Source organism: Oryctolagus cuniculus, chromosome 3, assembly GCF_051225735.1.
Source record: "Oryctolagus cuniculus isolate XC-2025 breed Fujian yellow rabbit chromosome 3, ASM5122573v1, whole genome shotgun sequence".
Lineage (NCBI taxonomy): Eukaryota > Metazoa > Chordata > Mammalia > Lagomorpha > Leporidae > Oryctolagus > Oryctolagus cuniculus.
The window spans coordinates 84,091,395-84,110,547 of NC_142869.1; the positions used below are offsets into that span (position 1 = coordinate 84,091,395).

The window sequence follows — 19,153 nt, forward strand, 5'->3', positions numbered from 1 at the left end:
AAGGATAGCAGCCTTCTTTGAGAGTCTGCTGAAAGTTATGATTTCACTGGAAACGTGTATAGTCCATTTGGCATCCATCTGTAGACTCCTGGAGGTTTGGGTGCATATGCTGAAGATCATATCCACTTGCTCTCTGTTTTCTTGAATTCCCAGGTCAGCAATGGAGCCTTTAAGCCCTACCTTCTCTATTTCTCTCTTTATTTATTTATTTATTATTTTTTGACAGGCAGAGTGGACAGTGAGAGAGAGAGAGACAGAGAGAAAGGTCTTCCTTTGCCGTTGGTTCACTCTCCAATGGCCGCTGCAGCCCGCGCGCTGTGGCTGGCACACCATGCTGATCCAAAGGCAGGAGCCAGGTGCTTCTCCTGGTCTCCCATGGGGTGCAGGGCCCAAGCACTTGGGTCATCCTCCACTGGACTTCCTGGCCACAGCAGAAAGCTTGCCTGGAAGAGGGGCAACGGGGACAGAATCCGGAGCCCTGACCGGGACTAGAACCCAGTGTGCCGGCGCTGCAAGGTGGAGGATTAGCCTAGTGAGCCACGGCGCCGGCCCTTCCTTCTCTATTTCTACAATCTTTTCTCATTGCAGCCTAGGGTAAAACCACCCAGCTAACTACAAGTACAAGGGTGGAACAAGGCATCTGCATAATGTGCATTTTCCACAAACTTTTTTTAAAAAAGAGTTAGTTACCTTCATTTGAAAGAGTAAAAAGGAGAGAAAGAAAATGAAAAAGTGAGCTGGAAACATTTTTCATCTGCTGATTCACTCCCTAAATGCCCACAACAGCTGGGGTCAGACCAGACCAAAGCCAGGAGCCTAGAACTCTATTTGAGTCTCCTATGATTGGCAAGAATTCAAGTTCTTGTGCTATAATCTGCTGCCTCTCAGACATGTTAGCAGGAAACTGAATTTGAAGCAGAGTTGGGACTCAATCCTAGGCAACCCCATATGGCATGTGGGTGTCCCAAGCAGCGGCTTAACCTGCTGTGCCACAATGCCTGCCCCTTCAACCAACTTTTTGAAGCCCTTTGGTAGATAGCACAGAAAAAATATCTACTCCCCTAGACCCCAGAAGCACAGCAATAAAGTCCAAAAATAGACAAATGGGATTACATCAAGCTAAGAAACTTCTGCACAGCAAAGGAAACACCCAATAAAGTAAAGAGGAAACTGATAGAATGGGAGAAATATTTGCAAACTAGACAGCTGATAAAGGGTTAATATCCAGACTATATAAGGACCTCAAGAAACACAACAAAACAAACAATCCAGCTAAGAAATGGGCTAAGGATATGAACAGGCACTTTTCAAAGGATGAAATACAAATGGCCAAAAGACATGAAAAGATGATCTGGATTTCTAACCATCAGAGATATGCAAATAAAAACTACAGTGAGGTTTTATCCCATTCCAGTTAGAATGGCTATTACCCAAAAACCAAATATTAACAAATGCTGGTGAGGATATGGGGAAAAAGTTACCCTAATCCACTGCTGATGGCAATGTAAATTAGTACAATCATATGGAAGATGGAATAGAGATTCCTCAGAAATATGAAAATAGATCTATTTCTGTGATTTCTGATCCAGCCACTCCACTCCACTCCAATACCCAAATGGAATGAAATCAGCATATGAGTTACTTGTACCCCCATGTTTATTGAAGATTAACTCACAATAGTTAAGATATGGAATTAACCCAGATGTTCTTCAACTGATGACTGGATAAAGAAATTGTGGCATATATATATATATATATACACACACACACACACACACACACTATGGAATACTACTAAGTCATAAACAAGAATGAAATTCTGTCTTTTTCAACAAAATGCATGCAATTGAAGACCACTATACTTAGTGAAATATGCCAGTCCCACAAAGACAAGTATCATATGTTTTCCCTGGTTTGTAGTGACTAATATGCAGTATACAAAAAAGCAACGTATGTGAGTGAATTGGTATTTTGAGATTTGATTACTGTTTATTGTTATAATCCTTGTCCATACTCTTGAGGAACATTGTTTTTTCTACTTACTACTTATTAATTATTTACTTAATGGGTGGTTAATCTTGTGATTATAAACTGAATTGAAAGTATGTCATTGTAAAAATTAAAATAAGAATAAGAAAGAAAGGAGGAGGGCGAGTGGGAGTGAAGGAGGGCATGAAGGTAGGGTATGAAGTATCTTTGTGGTCTTCAAACTGTATTTATGAAATACATGGCATTTGTGACCTTCTTGTAAATAAAAAAAAAAAACCTGGCACCAAAAAAACAAGTGGAAAGAAAAGGTTTACTCCCCTGCCTACCACTCAGCTCTAGTTTTGATTTTGTTGTTTCTATTGCTGATTTTTTTAAGGCAGAGAGAGAGAGAATGAGCTTCCATCTGCTGGTTCACTTGCAAATGGGCTGAAGCTGGGAGTCAGGAAATCAACGCAGGTCTCCCACATGGATGGCAGAAACTCAACAACCTGAGCCATCATTGCTGCTTCCCAGGGTCTGCATTGGTAGTAAATTGGAATCATAAACCTGAGCTGGGAATTGATCTACAGTACTCCAGTGTGGGGTGCAGGAGTCTCAATCAGTAGATGAAAGCCTGCCTACACTTCCTCCCATTCCTCATTCCCTGGGCTCTGATCCTCTCCCCTTCAACAATGTGAGATCTGTGAGAGTGAGCATTTCTCAGCTGCCTGTTGCTCACTGGTCCAGAGACAGGCATGAGCATCTTTTCCTCTCTACATCAGAACTGGGAAACAGAGGTACATGATGTGAAGTCAGGATATGGTCCTTGTCTGTTAATTCTGAAGAGTGCCAGGTGCAGATAGGATTTCTATAAATGCTCTTATGATATCGATTCCTTCAGCAGAGCCCTTTGAAGCTGAAAATTTTTTTTAGCAGTCACATCCATAATCCCCAGCATCGTTCTCTACCCTTTTCCTCCAAAGACTCAATTATTTATAAGAAGGGTGGCGATACCAGTCAGAAGGCTAATAGGGACCACTTGCATTTACTGAACATATCCAGGCCCTGTGCCACCTCCACTGCAGACGGTACATATGCTGTCACTTAATATCCTTAGCTCCTTCATGAGGCTGGCAGAATTATCTACTCCACTTAGAGGCAAAGAAACCAAGGTTGCTGAGTCAGAAAATGCAGAAACCTCTATACGGAACCAACACTGCCTCATTCTAGACCCACTAATGTTTTCCTCTGTTAAAAAAAAAGTAAAAAAGAGGGGCTGGTACTGTGGCGTAGTAGGCTAAGTGTCCTCCTGCAGTGCCAGCATCCCGTATGGGTACCACTTCATGTCCCAGATGCTCTGCTTCCAATCTAGCTCTCTGCCTATGGCCTGGGAAATCAGTGGTAGATGCCCCAAGCACTTCCCAAAGGAAGCTCATAGCGCCTGGCTTCAGCTCAGCCCAGCTCTGGCTGATGTGGCCATTTGGGAAGTGAACAAGTGGGTGGAAGATCTTTCTCCCTGTCTCTTCCTCTGTCTGTAGTCCTATCCCTTAAATAAATTTTAAAAATCTTAAAAATAAAAATATTTACTTATTTGAAAGCCAGAGCAAGAGAGAGAGAGAGAGAGTGAGAGAGATCTTCTGTCTGCTGATTCATTCCCCAAATATCCATAACAACCAGGGCTGGACCAGGCCAAAACCGAGAGCCAAGAAATCCAACCTGGTCTCACATGTGAGTGGTAGGGGCGTAAGCACTGTGCCATCTTCTGCTACTTTCCTAAGTGCATTAGCAGAGCACTGGATTGGAAGCAGATCAGCTGGGACTCGAACTGGCACTCTGATATGAGATGCCAGAGTTGCAAGCAATGATTTGATTTGTTGCACCACAATGCTGGCTCCCCTGTTAAATTCTGAATAGATAATTTAATCATATGGTCTTTTGCTGTGTTCAAAATAGTGAAACATCTTGTCTTGCCTTATGGTTTCCATGCCCCCATATCATCTCCTACAGGTTTTTTTCCTAATTATACTAGCGAAGAAAGATGTATGTTACTCATTTTTAAAAAACTTAAATGATAGGGGCCAGCATTGTGGTGTAGCAGGTAAAGCTGCCGTCTAGGGCCAGCACAGTGGTGTTGTAGGATAAGCCTCCTCTGCTTATGGAGCTGGCATTCCATATGGGCACTGGTTCCAGCCCTAGCTGTTCCACTTCCTATCCTTGTTAATGTCCTGGGAAAGCAGTGGAAGATGGCGCAAGTGATTGGACCTCTGCACCGGCATGGGAGACCCAGAAGAAGCTCCTGGCTCCTGGCTTCAGCCTGGCTGTTGGGGCTATTTGGGGAACGAACCAATAGATGCAAGATCTCTCTCTTCCTCTTTCTATAACTCTGCCTTTCAAATAAATAAATAAATAAATAAATATTTCTAAAAACTTAAATGAAAATAAGTGATCCATTTTCCTGAATCTTGTAGCAGTCATTGTTTTTCACTTACTACTACCCAAAGTGTGTTGAAGACTCAGTTCATGTCAATATATTAAGAACTTTTTTTGAGTGGGCATTTGGCTCAGTATGGATGCCCGCATCCCATATCAGAGTGCTTGAGTTCAAGTCCTGAGTCTACTGACTGCAGCTTGCAGCTAATGCAGGCCTGGGAGGCAGGAGGTGAAACTGCCATGCCTGAGAGAGACCCATATAGACTTCCAGCCTTGGGACCTCAGCCCCTCCCAGCCCTGGCTGTTGGGAAGTTAACCAACAGATGGGTATTGCTGTCTGTCTGCCTGCCTTACAAATAATGAAAAAAATAATTTTAAAATAATTTCTTTATTATTATTATTTTAAGCTTTATTTTATTTATTTGGAAGTCAGAGTTACAGAGAGAGAGAGAGAGGTAGAAATATAAAAAGACCTCCCATCACTGGTTCACTCCCCAAATGGCTGCAATAGCCAGGGCTGGGCTGATCCAAAGCCAGGAGCATCTTCTGGGTCTCCCACATGGTACAAGGGCCCAAGCACTTGGGCCATCCTCCACTGCTTTCTCAGGTGCATTAGCAGGTAGCTAGATTGGAAGGAGACCATCTGAGATTCGTAGGTGCCCATATGGGATGCTGGCAATCTATCAGTTAACCCATTACACCAAAATACTGGCCCCCTTTATTATTATTTTTAAAAACCATCATATTGTTCCATTGTAAGAATGTATCATAATTTACAAACTCAGTATCCTACTGATAGGCATTCAGGTTGTTTTCTTTCTTTTGCTTATATAGATAGATCGATGATAGAGATATAGGTACAGTGTTGCCATGAAAACTTTATATGCACACTGTCGTTTGACAATCGGGTGAAGATGTGTGTAGAAGACAATTCTAGAATGGAATTGTGAGTTAAGGTCAGCGTGTATGTGCTTTTATAATTTTGCAAGAGAAAGTCAAATTGTCCTCCACAGACCTCGCACCAAATTCCAGTTTGACCAGAATATGTGAGAGCAACTTGATGACTTTTAAGTTCTCATTCTACTCCATCTAAAAGTCTCATATGCTCTAAAATGTCTCAAAACGCTTTATCAAAAACTAAAACAAAACCAAAATGTCTACATTCAGCCTCTGCCCCTGCCTCCATACAAATAGAATTTTTTTCTGTTGTGCATTTTCACCAACTTTGCTTAGAGCTCCCCCTAACTTCCAAAGGAAGCTGCGATGATAAATGGTTTGAGTTTGGGATCCCCTCAGTAAGTCAGTCCTGCTTAACCACACACGCAGCAGATGGTTGATCTCCAAGTCATTTACCACTAATCCTGTCTACAGCGTTTCCAACAACATCTTCCTGCTATTCCCAGCCCTCCCTCCCACCAGCCCCATCAGACCTCCCCACGCAAGGCCCTCCCGCCTTCCTAATAGATGGCAACAATTACATCTCTGGGGCCTGCCACTCTATTTATTCTTCACATTCTTCGGGAGGTTAATGACTTCTTGGAAATCTAAAACTGCCCCTCCTCAGGAAGTGGTACAAGTCTGCTGGAATAACAGAAGCAAGTCTTGAGAGTACTCTTGAGTACATCTGCCTTTCAGGCTAAATTAACCCCCAACTCCGAGCCCACAGAAACGATGATATGCATAAAAATTCAAGATTATACAATGAGCAGTGACCAGAATCTAATACACTGATGTGGCTACTGTCCTTCGTGAGCAACCATAAAATACCAAAGGGAAAGGCAGAGCGCCCTGTGTGCTCGCTCTCGTCTTCACACATTCAGGTCATTTGAGAGACCAGTTATCAGCTAGAAGAACCAGAAGCAGTGTCTTCACAGCAACGCAAGTTCACTTCAGAAAGTTTCAGATGTGGCTTTAATGGCTGCTGTGAGTCACCTGGTGACTCACACTAAAGGGGCCTTTATTAATAAGTGGATTCTGTTCCTTACGGAGAAATGTAAGCCTCTGAATAATTCGCCAAATGTTTAAAGAGAAAACAAAAAAACAATGTGGTAAACATTTCAGAACTTGATGAGCTGTCTAGGTAATTGGTTGTTTCTGTGCACCTGGTTCCAAAGACAATATTTAATGCGTAATCTGTTTCATTCGCTTGGGGAAGTAAGTGTAACTCTACCTCCCCCCACCCCAACACCGATCACATCTGCATTAAAATGAGGGGAGGCAGAGTCTCCTTTCAGGGAGTGGAAATTTATGCACATGAGTTGTCTTTTACATGGAGACAGCAATTATACCCCTAGAAATGCAGTCTGTGGGAGAAAATGACATATTCAACGCTGGGGAACAAAAGCCTAATGCCAAGGGGACGGGAACAAGGTTGGAAACCCCCTCCCAACAATTAACATGATCATTTACAAAATCTGCAATCTATAAAATTATTTTAAAAACATGTTTTTCAAAACAATGTGGCTTTTTTCTTTCTCAGAAAAAAAAAAGATTCGGCAGCTACCATACAGAATCTATCAGTTACTTCACTGGAAGAAATACTGTTTTAAAATCTCTGAAGATGCATCTGAGGATTGAAACCAATGCACACCAAGGAATGAGGGACTGAGTGAGGAAATGTGCTCAAGAATTTTTCATTTTTATGTGAGAAGTTGTGTTTGAAAGCAGCAATCCCTATCCAGATCTCTAGAATGCAGACTTGAAAGAAAAATTGGGGCATATGCAAATAAGTCTCTATTAGCTGAAACTGTGGTTTTATGAAAATTGTTAGTGACTTTATTAAAGTCAAGAAAGACAAAGCTGGAGCCTTTGAAATGAGTTTTAGTTTTTGTCTCTCTCCATCTGTTCTGGAGACTTTAAGAGCTGCTGGGGGTGGGAGGGTGTTCTTTCCCTTTTGCAGTGGTCAAGACATCGGTTGGGTCGCTTACATCCATATTGGAGTATCTGGTTTCAAGTTCTAACTCCACTTCTAATCCCAGCTTCAGGCTCATGTGTACCCTGGGAGATAGCTGGTGATGGCTCAAGTGCTTGGGTCATTGCCACCCATGTGGGTGACCTGACTGGGTTCTGAATTCAAGGTTCCGCCCTAGTTGTTCTAGGCATTTGGGGAATGAACCAGGGAGTGGAGGATTGATCCCCCCCACTGCCTTTCAAATGTAAATGGTTAAAAAAAGTGGTCGAGGAAGGATGTATTCTCTGCCTTTATTTTCCCTGTGTCTTCTCCACCTTCCTGGGTGGGTAGCAGGTAGGACTAACATGTCAAAATTAGAAGACACATAAAATGCAATGAATCGTCATTGTCTGGATCCTGATTTGACACAAGATCTTTCTGAAAACATCAGAAATATGTAGGGATGGAATGACATGATGATGTTTGAAGTCTACTTTAAAATACTAAAAAAAAAAAAAAAAAAAAAAAAGGTGGGGAATATATGAATGAAGTCTGTCCTGGTCTTGATCACTGTTCAGTCTGGCAATGGGGAGGAGTCTTCAAAAAGTTCACAGAAAAATGTAATTAAAAGATAAGGGCTTTTTGGTGCCAAATTATTTTGAAATATATGGCCAACTTCCTTGTAATGCACATCTTCCATGAACATTTTGAAGCATTTGGGGCTCATCATAGTACTTTTTTCTTTTTGTTTATAGTTTGAAACTTCATTAAATCCTCAAAAGCTCTATAAAATTATTTTGTTTTCTTTAAAATAGAAAAGTTCATAATTCTAGTTCAACAACCTAATAGCGATGGTTGATAGTTATTTTTGTTTTATTTTCAAAATCAAACAGTATCTAATTAAGTCTGTGTTCTGATTATTAAGTTTCACTGGTGCCTAATACGTAACTGAGAATCCAGTAGATGCAAACAATTCACTGTGGAAAATCTTCTGATGGATGCTTGAGTTGTCAGCAGGGCACCCCCAACCTTTAGCAGCAATAGAGGAAGTTTTCCAAGCCAGAGCTCATCTGGGCTCCAGATGAGGGGTGCCCTTTTCCTCTCCCTTTTCACCAAATACATTACGTGGCCATTTTCTATCCAGGTCTAACTGCTGTTACCAACAATTTTTTTCCTTCCTGTACGTGTATTTGTTTCCCATTTCAAGACCCTTTCCATTATGAAGATGTTGAAACGTCTTCCCATTTCATATTCTGAAACTCCTATTTCTTAGATAGGATCAGTAACATCTTTAGCAGTTAGAGAGTGGGACGTTTATTTCCTTCATTCCAAATGGAATCTGTGTGAGAAACTGGAGGATTTGGTAACCTTTTGTACTCTTTTGTAGAGCACTAGAAGGAACTGAGTCATACTCAAACTAAAGATTATTCACTCGTTTACAAATCCATGTTTGTCGAAGAGAAAAGTGAAGTGAGATTTGGTGCATTTTATACTCTAACCTGTGGCCCAGTATTCGTGTTGATCTTTGTAGTAAGGGATGAATTTGAGCAAACACCAACTTATCTGGCTACTTAGGGATTCAAATTAATTTACTGTCGCTTTTATATGATATTATTTCGGGAGAGTTTGAGAGAAATTAGTAAACAGCCATCTTACAAAACTATAAGGAACATTGCAGATTGTCCCTGCCCTCATTCCTACTGATATCTTCAGTACAACAGACATGTAAAAAGTTCCAAGGGGAAAGGCAGGCAGAGGCACTCCAACTATGTGCAAAATAATAAGTGGAGACCAAGTTCACCTTTGAAAGTTGATTATGGATTAACATTTCTACCTGATCATGCCTCAGCAGGAAAAAAACTCTTCATCCTCTTATGAATAAAAATAACACTAATATTCAGACAGAACAATGGGCCAAAAGTATTAACTGAAAAGAAAGTTAGAAAAATACAAAACAGTTCATATATTTTGAGCAAGGCACACACAACCAAATTAGCAGTTAAATAAATGAAAATCAAAACAGATTTTTTTAAAAGATTTATTTATTTGAAAGACAGAGTTAGGGAAAGAGGTATTGTTCATCTGCTGTTTCACTCCCCAAATGGCTGCAACAGCTGGGGTTGGGCCAGGCCAAAGCCAGGAGCTTGGAACTCTACCTACATCTCCCATATGAGTGGCAGGGGTTCAAGTACTTGGGCCATCTTCTGTTGCCCTCCCAGCCTTATTAGCAGGGAGCTGGATCAGAAATGGAACAGCCAGGACTCCAACTGGGCTCACAGGTGGTGGCTCAACCAGTTGCACCAAAATGCCATACCCAGAACAGAAAACTTTAAACTTCCAAATTGACAAGGATAACAGGGGGTGTGAGGATGGAGAGACAATTGAGGGTGGTGCAAAGAACAAACCACTGGAAAGAGTTCAAATTGTTTAGCAGTTGAAGACATGATCTGGATTCCTAATTTTAGGAATCTATCCTAAGGGAACAATGAGATGTGATTAAAAGTCATGGCACATCAGTAAAATTAAAAAAAAAAAATTTACCTATTTATTTATTTGAAAGGTAGAATGACAGCGGGGAGTGGGCCAGGCCAAAGTACTTGGGCCATATCCACTGCCTTCCCAGGCTCACTAGTAAAAGCTGGATCAGAAGCAGAGCAGCTGGGACTTGAACCAGCACTCCAATATGGCATGCAAGCGTCCCAAGTGTTGGCCCAAACCACTGTGCCATATCACCTGCCCTCATCCATAGATTTAAGTAAGTGAAAACTATGGGTATTTATTTATATAAGTCTGAACTGAAAAAAGACAAAATTATCCAAAATATTGAATCTATTTATATTGGACAGTAAAATGAATCTCTATTTCCCTTCATATATTTATTGTTATAGTGAATATTGTATTATTTTAACTTTATTTCTAATAGATTTATTTTTATTATAAGACAATAAAAAAGTATAAATATGGTAAGACACTGCTAATATTACAAAGTGCCTTTTTGAGGTCATGAAAATGTTTTATTTATTTATTTTTTACAGATATATCTATTTGAATGCTAGCATGACACAGACAGAGAAGATCTTTCATCCATTAGTTTACTCCCCAGATGCCTGCAACAGCTGGGGCTAGGTCTGGCTCAAGTCAGTTGCCAGGAGCTTCCTCCAGGTCTCCTGCATGGATGGCAAGAGCCTAAGTGTTTGGGCTGTCATCTGCTGTCTCCTAGGCACATTTGCAGGGACCTGGAACTGAAGCACAGAGTAGTCAGGGATTGAACCAGGTACTCTCATATGGGAGGTGGGCATCCCAAGTGATGGCTTGATTTGCAGTGCCACAATGCCTGTTCCAATGACAATGTTTTAAAATCAATCTTACTGACAGTTGCAGAACTATCTGAATATACCAGGACCCATGAATTGTGCACTTCAAGTAGGTGGACTGTGTGGTATGTGAGTTATACATTAATAAAGTTCCTATAAAAAAGAAATCAGGTAAGTTATAAAAATCACCTGCATTGACATTATCTGAAGGTTAGCCCTGTGAAACTCGTGGACATTACTTTCCCCCCTCCTGTCTGCACATCACTCATGCTTATTTAAAGAATAAAAAGCAGATCATACCACACACAAAGCATTTTTAATTACAACATGTATAACTTCTTAATCATAAAGTAAAAAAAGAGTGGCTAAGTGAACCACATTTAAGTTCCAGTCTCACTGTAAGTAGCTATGTACTTGAAGAGCTACATGACTTTTCAGGGACATTTTGTTTTCAAGTGCATAAAACAGGCCTTGGACTAGATAAGAACATTGGTTTTGTCCAAATCCAGATTTATGCGCTTCCCCAAGAAGGTAGCACAATAAAAATAGTAAAAATTTGAGTGCTAACAATTTTGCTGTAACAGCAAAGACTGTTTATCAACAGGAGGTGGCAATCTTCAAGATATATAATTATGTTAATAAAACAAGGATAGAAGAGTGTATACAGCATGCTACCATTAAAGGAAGAGAGAAGACGTGTATACTTTCCTATGTAAGGATACATGGATGCTGGCATTACTGAGAGGCAACTGGGTGGCTGGCAAACAATGGTGGTTCTGGAATTTACTTTTCACTATACAACATCCTTTTGTATTTGTTTATTTTGTATTATTTAAAAAATAAGTATAAAAAACTTAAAAGAACACAGGTGTAGAGATAAATGACATACAGAAAATGTATTATTCCTTTGATTGCTTAAACCCTTTTAATAATATCCTTTGCCTGTAACTGGTTAGACCTGCATGGTTTGGCAATTTCAGTCCTCTTTTATGGCCATCACAACACATGCTTAGCTCACTGGGGTCACCTTGGCTTTCTGTAAGTTTCTAGCAATCTTAAGCTCCTTGTCCCCAGAAAGGTCAAACACAGCATCAGCAACTTCAGATAATTGGCTTCTTAGGAATTCTTAAGTAGAGGAATTTCAAAACTGAGACCTCAGAGTTACAACTCACCCCTCACTCTGCACCTGAGAAACTGGGATCTGAAATCTGCAGGCCCTTGCTTAAGGTGAACCTGCTAGATCTCCACGATACACAATTAACCTCAACATTCAGTGGAGTTCAGTCAACGGAAGCAAGTCAGTACAAAAGAAGCCTTTGGATTTAGATTTTGGTAGAATGGGGCACATTAGAACTTAGAAAATTATTTTGAAAATATCTTTATGAGGCCGATGCTCAGAGGGACCAGTGAGGAGAAAGAATGTCCCCTAAGAGATGAAAAGCCATCTTGACACTGGATCCTACCAAGAACCACATGGGATATCTGAAATGTGTTTGATATGAGGAAGAAATTAATTTGAACTTCCTTAGGGCATTAATCAATGGAATTTGCTTTTAAAATTCACATCTAGACTCTGTAGCTAAATTGTCAAATAAAGTCAACCAGAAACTCGAGAAACTTCTGAACATAAGGAACATGGGAAGTCTAGAGGTGCACCCTGCTGTCCAGGCTACAAGGAAATGGGTCAAAAAGAGCTTGAGGTGGTGCCAAGGGTGCATATCAAGGCTCTGAGCTCTTGGGAAAAATTTCTTCTGAAAAAAAAAAAAAAAAAAAGGACCTCCCAGCAGAGTACATAAATACCATGTTTGAATTCCATTCTCAACTCTGCACCTCCCACTTCACAAATATAAATCCATATGCATTCCTCACCAGTTAGATTTTGTTCCGTGACTGTCAGACCCTTTTAAAATATTTGCATTTCTATTTTTATAATGTTTATCATTTCTGCTTATAAAAATGTTATGGTATATGGAATACACAGACATGTGTGAAGAAGAAAGTAAAAGCCAAAGTCCATGGTAAGTGTGGAATACTCTGGAATATGTCCTTTTAGTCTGTTTCCTTTGTGTGTATGTGAATGTGTGCAATGCAGGTGTTTGTAAGTGTTACTGAGTTGGAATAATACCTTTGTATTCTTTTTTTTTTCAACTTACACTTTATTGTTGACATCTCCAAGTTTAGTAGATGATGCTTACGTATTGTTTTAGACAAATCTTTGTGCAACTGATTATTATTTTTATAAAATAGGTTCCTAAAATAGGACTGAAATATCAACAGGAATAGATATTTTTAAAATGTTTAATATATACCACCTAATTATCTTTCAGAAATTGTTTTTTTTTAAAGATTTATTTATTTATTTGAAAGTCAGAGTTACACAGAGAGAGGAGAGACAGAAAGAGAGATTGTCCATCCGTTGGTTCACTCCCCAAATGGCCGCAATGGCTGGAGCTGTGCCGATCAGAAGCCAGGATCCAGGAGCTTCTTCTGGGTCTCCCACGTGGGTGCAGGGGCCCAAGGACTTGGGCCATCTTCTACTGTTATCCCAGGCCACAGCAGAGAGCTGGATCGAAAGTGGAGCAACCAGGTCTTGAACTGGTGCCCATACGGGATGCCGGTGCTTCAAGCCAGGGCATTAACCCGCTGCGCCACAGCGCTGGCCCCCAGAAATTGCTTTACACTCTCTCTGGCAAATGTGTCATTTATAAAGTCATTCTTACCAATACAGAATATGTACAATTGTTGACAAACTGTTAGAAATTATTGCATAAAATATTTTATTTCAGTTTTGTCTGTATCACTTCTTTAGTTATTAGAGAGGGTAAAGTTTAAAAAAATTCTATTATGTATGAATTTTAACTTCCTTGTGTATTATCTTTGTCCAGAATTTTGTTAGAGGAGGCTTTTGTTGATTTGCAAGAATTTACTTATATATTAGTGATTTTAACCTTTTCAGCATATGTTGTAAATAGTTTGGCTTGTATTTTTTCTTCTTCTGCTTGGTAGATTCTTCACTAAAAAGTTCTTTGGGAAAATTTGAGTCAAACAAAAAAATTTAGGGAAATTTTTTACTTAGCCAAGTCAGTCAATCTTTATTTCTTCCATAACTTTCCTTCAAAAAATTACTTTTCCATCTAAGTACTTACCTATGTGTGTTTTAATTTATGATTTAAAATTTTGACTCTATTGCTTCTGGAAATATTTTCAGGAATGGTGTGAAGAGAGAATTTTTTCAAGTGCCTTGACAAAGTTTATTGAATAATGTTTTCTTTATATATATATATATGTGTGTGTGTGTGTGTGTGTGTGTGTGTATATATATATATATATATATGACTTTTTCTTCTCTCTTCCTTTATTTTGACCCATCAAGTTCTTTCTTTAGGTCATAGTTTTTTTTTTTTTTTTTTTTTTTTTTTTTTTTTTTTTTTGATGGGCAGAGTTAGACAGTGAGAGAGAGAGACAGAGAGAAAGGCCTTCCTTCCATTGGTTCACCCCCAAATGGCTGATGTGGCCGGTGCGCTGCGCCGATCCGAAGCCAGCAGCCAGGTGCTTCCTCCTGGTTTCCCATGCGGGTGCAGGGGCCCAAGCACTTGGGCCATCCTCCACTGCCTTCCCGGGCCACAGCAGAGAGCTGGACTTGAAGAGGAGCAACTGGGACAGAATCTGGCACCCCAACCGGGACTAGAACCCGGGGTGCCAGCGCCGCAGGCAGAGGATTAGCCAAGTGAGCCACGGCGCCAGCCTAGGTCATAGTATTTGTTTCTTAAGAATATAGGTCCAAGTGTTAGTCTGACAAAATAGAAGCTGGAGGATCAATTTATTATAAACTGTCTTTTTTCTAGACCATTTGGATGGCTACCCAGTCTTCAACACTCAAGTGTGAACAACCACTAGTCTCGATATAAATTAATTTGCATAAAGCTTATCACGATTACACAACTACGTAACAAAACAATGAACAAAACTATAAAAACAATGTTTCAAATAACTTATTTTCATGGGATAGCTAATATTGTTTTGCTGAACAAAGATGCTCACAACACAAATATGGTGTTACTCTCTGCAAAGAAGGTTTTGATTTTTGGTTTTACTTGCCTGTTATTTAGTGAATAGACATATGAAAATTTGTTTTTCAATCTTTGAGCCACTAATCTTTATTTTCCTTCAAGAACCCTTTGAAGAAATTGAACTACAGCACATTACTTCATCAGTGTTCTCATAAACAACATAAGTTCTCATCAACAACATAAGTTCTCAAAAATTCAAACAAGTGCAGTGGTAGATTAGGCTGCCATTTAGGATGCCCACATCCCATATCAGAGGGGCAGTTCAAGCCCCAGCTCCTCTGCTTCCAATCCAGATTCCTGCTGATGGACCTGGGAAGGCATCAGAAGATGGCCCACATACTTGTGTCTCTTCCACCCCTGTGGGAGACAGGATAGAGCTCCAGGCTCCTGGCTTCAGATTGGCTCAGCCTCAGCTGTTTCAGGCATTTGAGGAATGAACCATTGAATGGAAAAATCTCCCTCTCTCCATTTCTATAATGCTACTTTTCAAATAAGTAAATAAATAAATGAATAAATTCTACCGATTGTCTGAAATAATTTGCTTCTGGAAGTTGATAACTAAGCTGACTTTTGCTTTATAAGTTTTAATAAAGTAAATTCTCTTATACCATTATGAGATAGAAACTGTCTCTGGAATCAAAAAGAAACAGCTTGGAGATAAATTACTCAATGTAGTCATTTCAAAACTTTAAACAGAATAATTTTAAATAATTACAATACATATCCTCTCCCATTTAGCATTTGAGTTCAGTGAATGTGGTTATTGTGTTTATAAATCTAAGAGCTTAACTATAATACTGCAGCTACTGTAAACATTCTATTGGAATAACTTTCCCCAATTTTATCAGAAGATACTTTATAGGACTCCTACATTGCTCAAAGACTCTCTGGGGCCTGGTGCTGTGGCGCAGGTTACTCCTCCACCTGTGACACTGGCATCCCATATGGGCACCAGTTCTAGTCCTGGCTGCTGCTCTTCCAATACAGCTCTCTGTTGTTGCCTGGGAAAGCAGTGGAAGATGGCCCAGGTGATCGGGCTCCTGTACCCAGGAGGGAGACCAGGAAGAAGCACCTGGTTCCAGGCTTTGGATCACACAGCTATGGCTGTTGCGGCCATTTGAGGAGTGAACATCGGAAGGAAGACCTTTCTCTCTGACTCTCCTCACTGTCTATAATTCTACCTCTTAAATAAATAAATAAAATCTTTTTAAAAAAAGACCCTCAGCTGGCGCTGTGGCTCAATAGGCTAATCCTCCGCCTTGCGGCACCAGCACACCGGGTTCTAGTCCAGGTCAGGGCGCCGGATTCTGTCCCGGTTGCCCCTCTTCCAGGCCAGCTCTCTGCTGTGTGTGGCCCAGGAGTGCAGTGGAGGATGGCTCAAGTGTTTGAACCCTGCACCCCATGGGAGACCAGGAGAAGCACCTGGATCCTGGCTTCGGATCCGCATGGTGCGCCGGCCGCAGTGGCCATTGGAGGGTGAACCAACGGCAAAGGAAGACCTTTCTCTCTGTCTCTCTCTCTCACTGTCCACTCTGTCAAAAAAAAAAAAAAAAAAAAAAAGACCCTCTTGAACAACCCAACATGGGAATCGGGATACACAGCAGACTCATAGATTGGCAAATGCCCTAAACAGCACTCTGGCCTCAGAATCAGCCCTTAAGGCATTCGGATCTGGATAAAAAGCCCATGAGAGTTTCTTGGGCATGGAAAGCCAAGACACTCTGGCAAAAAATGACCTAAATGAAAGATCTCTGTGAGATCCCAGTGGAAATAATGGGCCATCAAACAAGAAGGTACCTTTCTCTGAAGGGAGGAGAACGTCCACTTTGACTATGGCCTTGGGTAAATCAGGTTGGAATTTGTGAACTCTACAGGCTTCCATAGCCTTGGCAGCTCATGACAAGAGCCTTGGGTGGGTGATTACTGACATCATAAATGAGAGTGTCAATTGGGGCTGACGCCATGGCACACTAGGTTAATCCTCTGCCTGCGGTGCCAGCATCCATATGGGCGCCAGGTTCTAGTCCTGGTTGCTCCTTTTCCAGTGCAGCTCTCTGCTGTGGCCTGGGAAGGCCGTGGATGATGGCCGAAGTGCTTGGGCCCCTGTACCTGCATGGGAGTCTGGGGGGAAGTACCTGGCTCCTGGCTTCAGATCCGCATAGCTCTGGTCCTTGCAGCTATTTGGAGAGTGAACCAACAGAAGGAAGACCTTTCCCTCTGTCTCTCTCTCTCACTGTCTGTAACTCTACCTGTCAAATAAATAAAAAAATAAAGAGTGTCAATTGTTAAATTAACAATAGGAATCACTGTGCACTTACTCCCCATGTAGGATCTCTGTCCTTAATGTGTTATACTTTGCGAATTAACATTAAAACCAGTCTTCAAACAGTACTTTATACTTTGTGTGTCTGTGTGGGTGCAATCTGTTGAAATCTTTACTTAGTATATATTAAGTTGATCTTCTGTATATAAAGATAATGAAAAATGAATCTTGATGAAGAATGGGATGGGAGAGGGGATGAGAGATGGGATGGTTTGTGGGTGGGAGGGTGGCTATGGGTGAAAAAAACGATATAATCCAAAAGTTGTACTTTCAAAACTTATATTTATTAAATAAAGTTTTCTAAAAAAGGACTCTCTCTACTACGTTTTTGAAAGCTGTTGGCTTTTAGAAATGAACACATTGATCTGGGCATAAAAGAGAAGGAGACGTGGAAAACAGAAGAGATGCCAATTCACAATGCAGCAGGCAAAGTCCTGCTCCTTGAAACATAGGATAGAGGAGATCTGAGAATCTTAGAGTAATAGAAGATGTATTTCCTGCAAGTGACTTGACTGGTATGATTTTCCTGCAGGGTTAAGTTGATGGATTTGATCTTGGATTAAGGCAGTAGTTCTCAAAAAGGGGCAGTCCCAGCCCTCCTGGCCCACCCCAGGAGACATTAGCAATGTCTGAAGACATTTTTGGCTGTCACAACTATGGGAGGAGGGTGTTCTAGTGTCATCTACTACATAGATCCTAAGGATGCATCTAACATTTTGTTATGCACAGGGCAACATCCTACAACAATGAATGATCCAGCCAAAATGGTTAATAGTGCCAAAATTGATTAAGGTGTCCAAGCCGGGGTGCTGTATCACTAGGTGTGCAGCATTTGAATGGAGGGCTATACCCCAGCATATCTCTTGCTTTATACCTGCCCCTGTCCCGCATCCCCCTGCCTCCAACTCTGTATTGCAAGGCCACAAGTACCAAGCAGAATCCTCCCAGTCTTCTGGGTCATGGAGGTTAGACAGCAGACAGTTGAGTTAGGGGATTTTGCACTGCACCAGTCACAAAGTAAGAACACTATCAAAGGGCCAAGTCAAGGAACAGATAAAAGGAACAACTGAGAGCTTTACACTGTTATCTCATTTATTCTCTTATCAGGAAAGCTTTATTGAGCACCCTCATGCATCACTCTGCTAGGCATCAAAACTCAAGGTGAACACGACTAGACGTGGCCCCTGCCCTCATGGAGGTTACCAACAGGAGGCCGGCATGTAAGAGGAAGACTCAGCACACGGACAGGATTGAAGAGCAATCACAACAGCAGCTGCAAGCGCTCTCACATGTATCTAATCTCATGCAAATCACACAGCCACCTCACGAGACAGCCTTTATTCCCTTCTTGGATTAAAATCGTGCCCAAGGTCAAACAGTTTGTAAATGGCAGGGCTGATACTTCCGCCAAGTGACACTGAGGTCCCATTTATATTGTTCCGTATAACAGCGGTACTTTGAGGCACTCTTGTCTTCATTGGGGCTTAAATTTTGTTTCCTGATCCCCAATCACACGAATACAAAGCCCTTCTTATGAAAAAAAATGCCCCCAACCTCCTCCATCCTCTTGCTTATATCACAAGTGGGGATCATTTTCTGGCTGCTTCGTGGATACACATTATGCCGTGTGTTCCCAATTAGACTGCAAACTCCTGACCTGCACGGAGCAGCTCTTCCATTTCCTTTGCAACCTTGTGCAGTACTGCAGACACCAATAAATGCCCTCTGCATGAATGAACCTGTAGAGATAAAAACGACGGCATTCCCATTTATTGGTCTCATGCTTTTATTTTGCTTTGTGATAGGACTATCATAAGCTTGTAGAAGGTACAGAAAATGGCTCGGTGTTTTCCTTCCACTCGGCAGGCACTATGCAAAATTCGATCCTTGAATGCCTTTTTGATGCTCTGGATAATATTAGCACACTGGGGTGTTTTTGTGCAGCTAAGGAACGAGGTTGTCAGCCTCTGGGCGTCAGGGAGTGTTCCTTCCTTCCCACTGTAAACTCCCACGGCGCCTAGGTCACGGTCAGACCACTGCAGAAGCCCCCCCATGCTTATTTTTATTACTAAGGAAGCCGACTGTGAAAATGGCAAGCTCTTGCATAACCCCAGACCTTGCGAGGAAATGAGCAAAGTGGAACGGGATTTGAAGGCGG

General features: G+C 41.2%; 1 protein-coding gene and 1 long non-coding RNA gene across 2 annotated transcripts in view; one reads left to right on the forward strand and one right to left on the reverse strand.

Moving 5' to 3' along the window:
• Positions 1–10,280: 10,280 nt before the first annotated feature.
• On the reverse strand, positions 10,281–16,923 carry LOC149127410 (uncharacterized). The gene is made up of 2 exons (XR_016231539.1): positions 16,808–16,923; positions 10,281–10,530 (listed from the first exon to the last, which is right to left on the reverse strand). It is a non-coding gene; the product is annotated as an uncharacterized LOC149127410 (long non-coding RNA).
• Positions 16,924–18,187: 1,264 nt separating this feature from the next.
• The window catches only part of LOC149127411 (uncharacterized), a 58,742-nt gene continuing 57,776 nt past the window's right edge, over positions 18,188–19,153 (forward strand). Inside the window, exon 1 of the mRNA XM_089328661.1 lies at positions 18,188–18,286. Coding sequence (XP_089184787.1) covers positions 18,188–18,286 — 99 coding nt within the window. The remainder of the gene's footprint in view (positions 18,287–19,153) is intronic.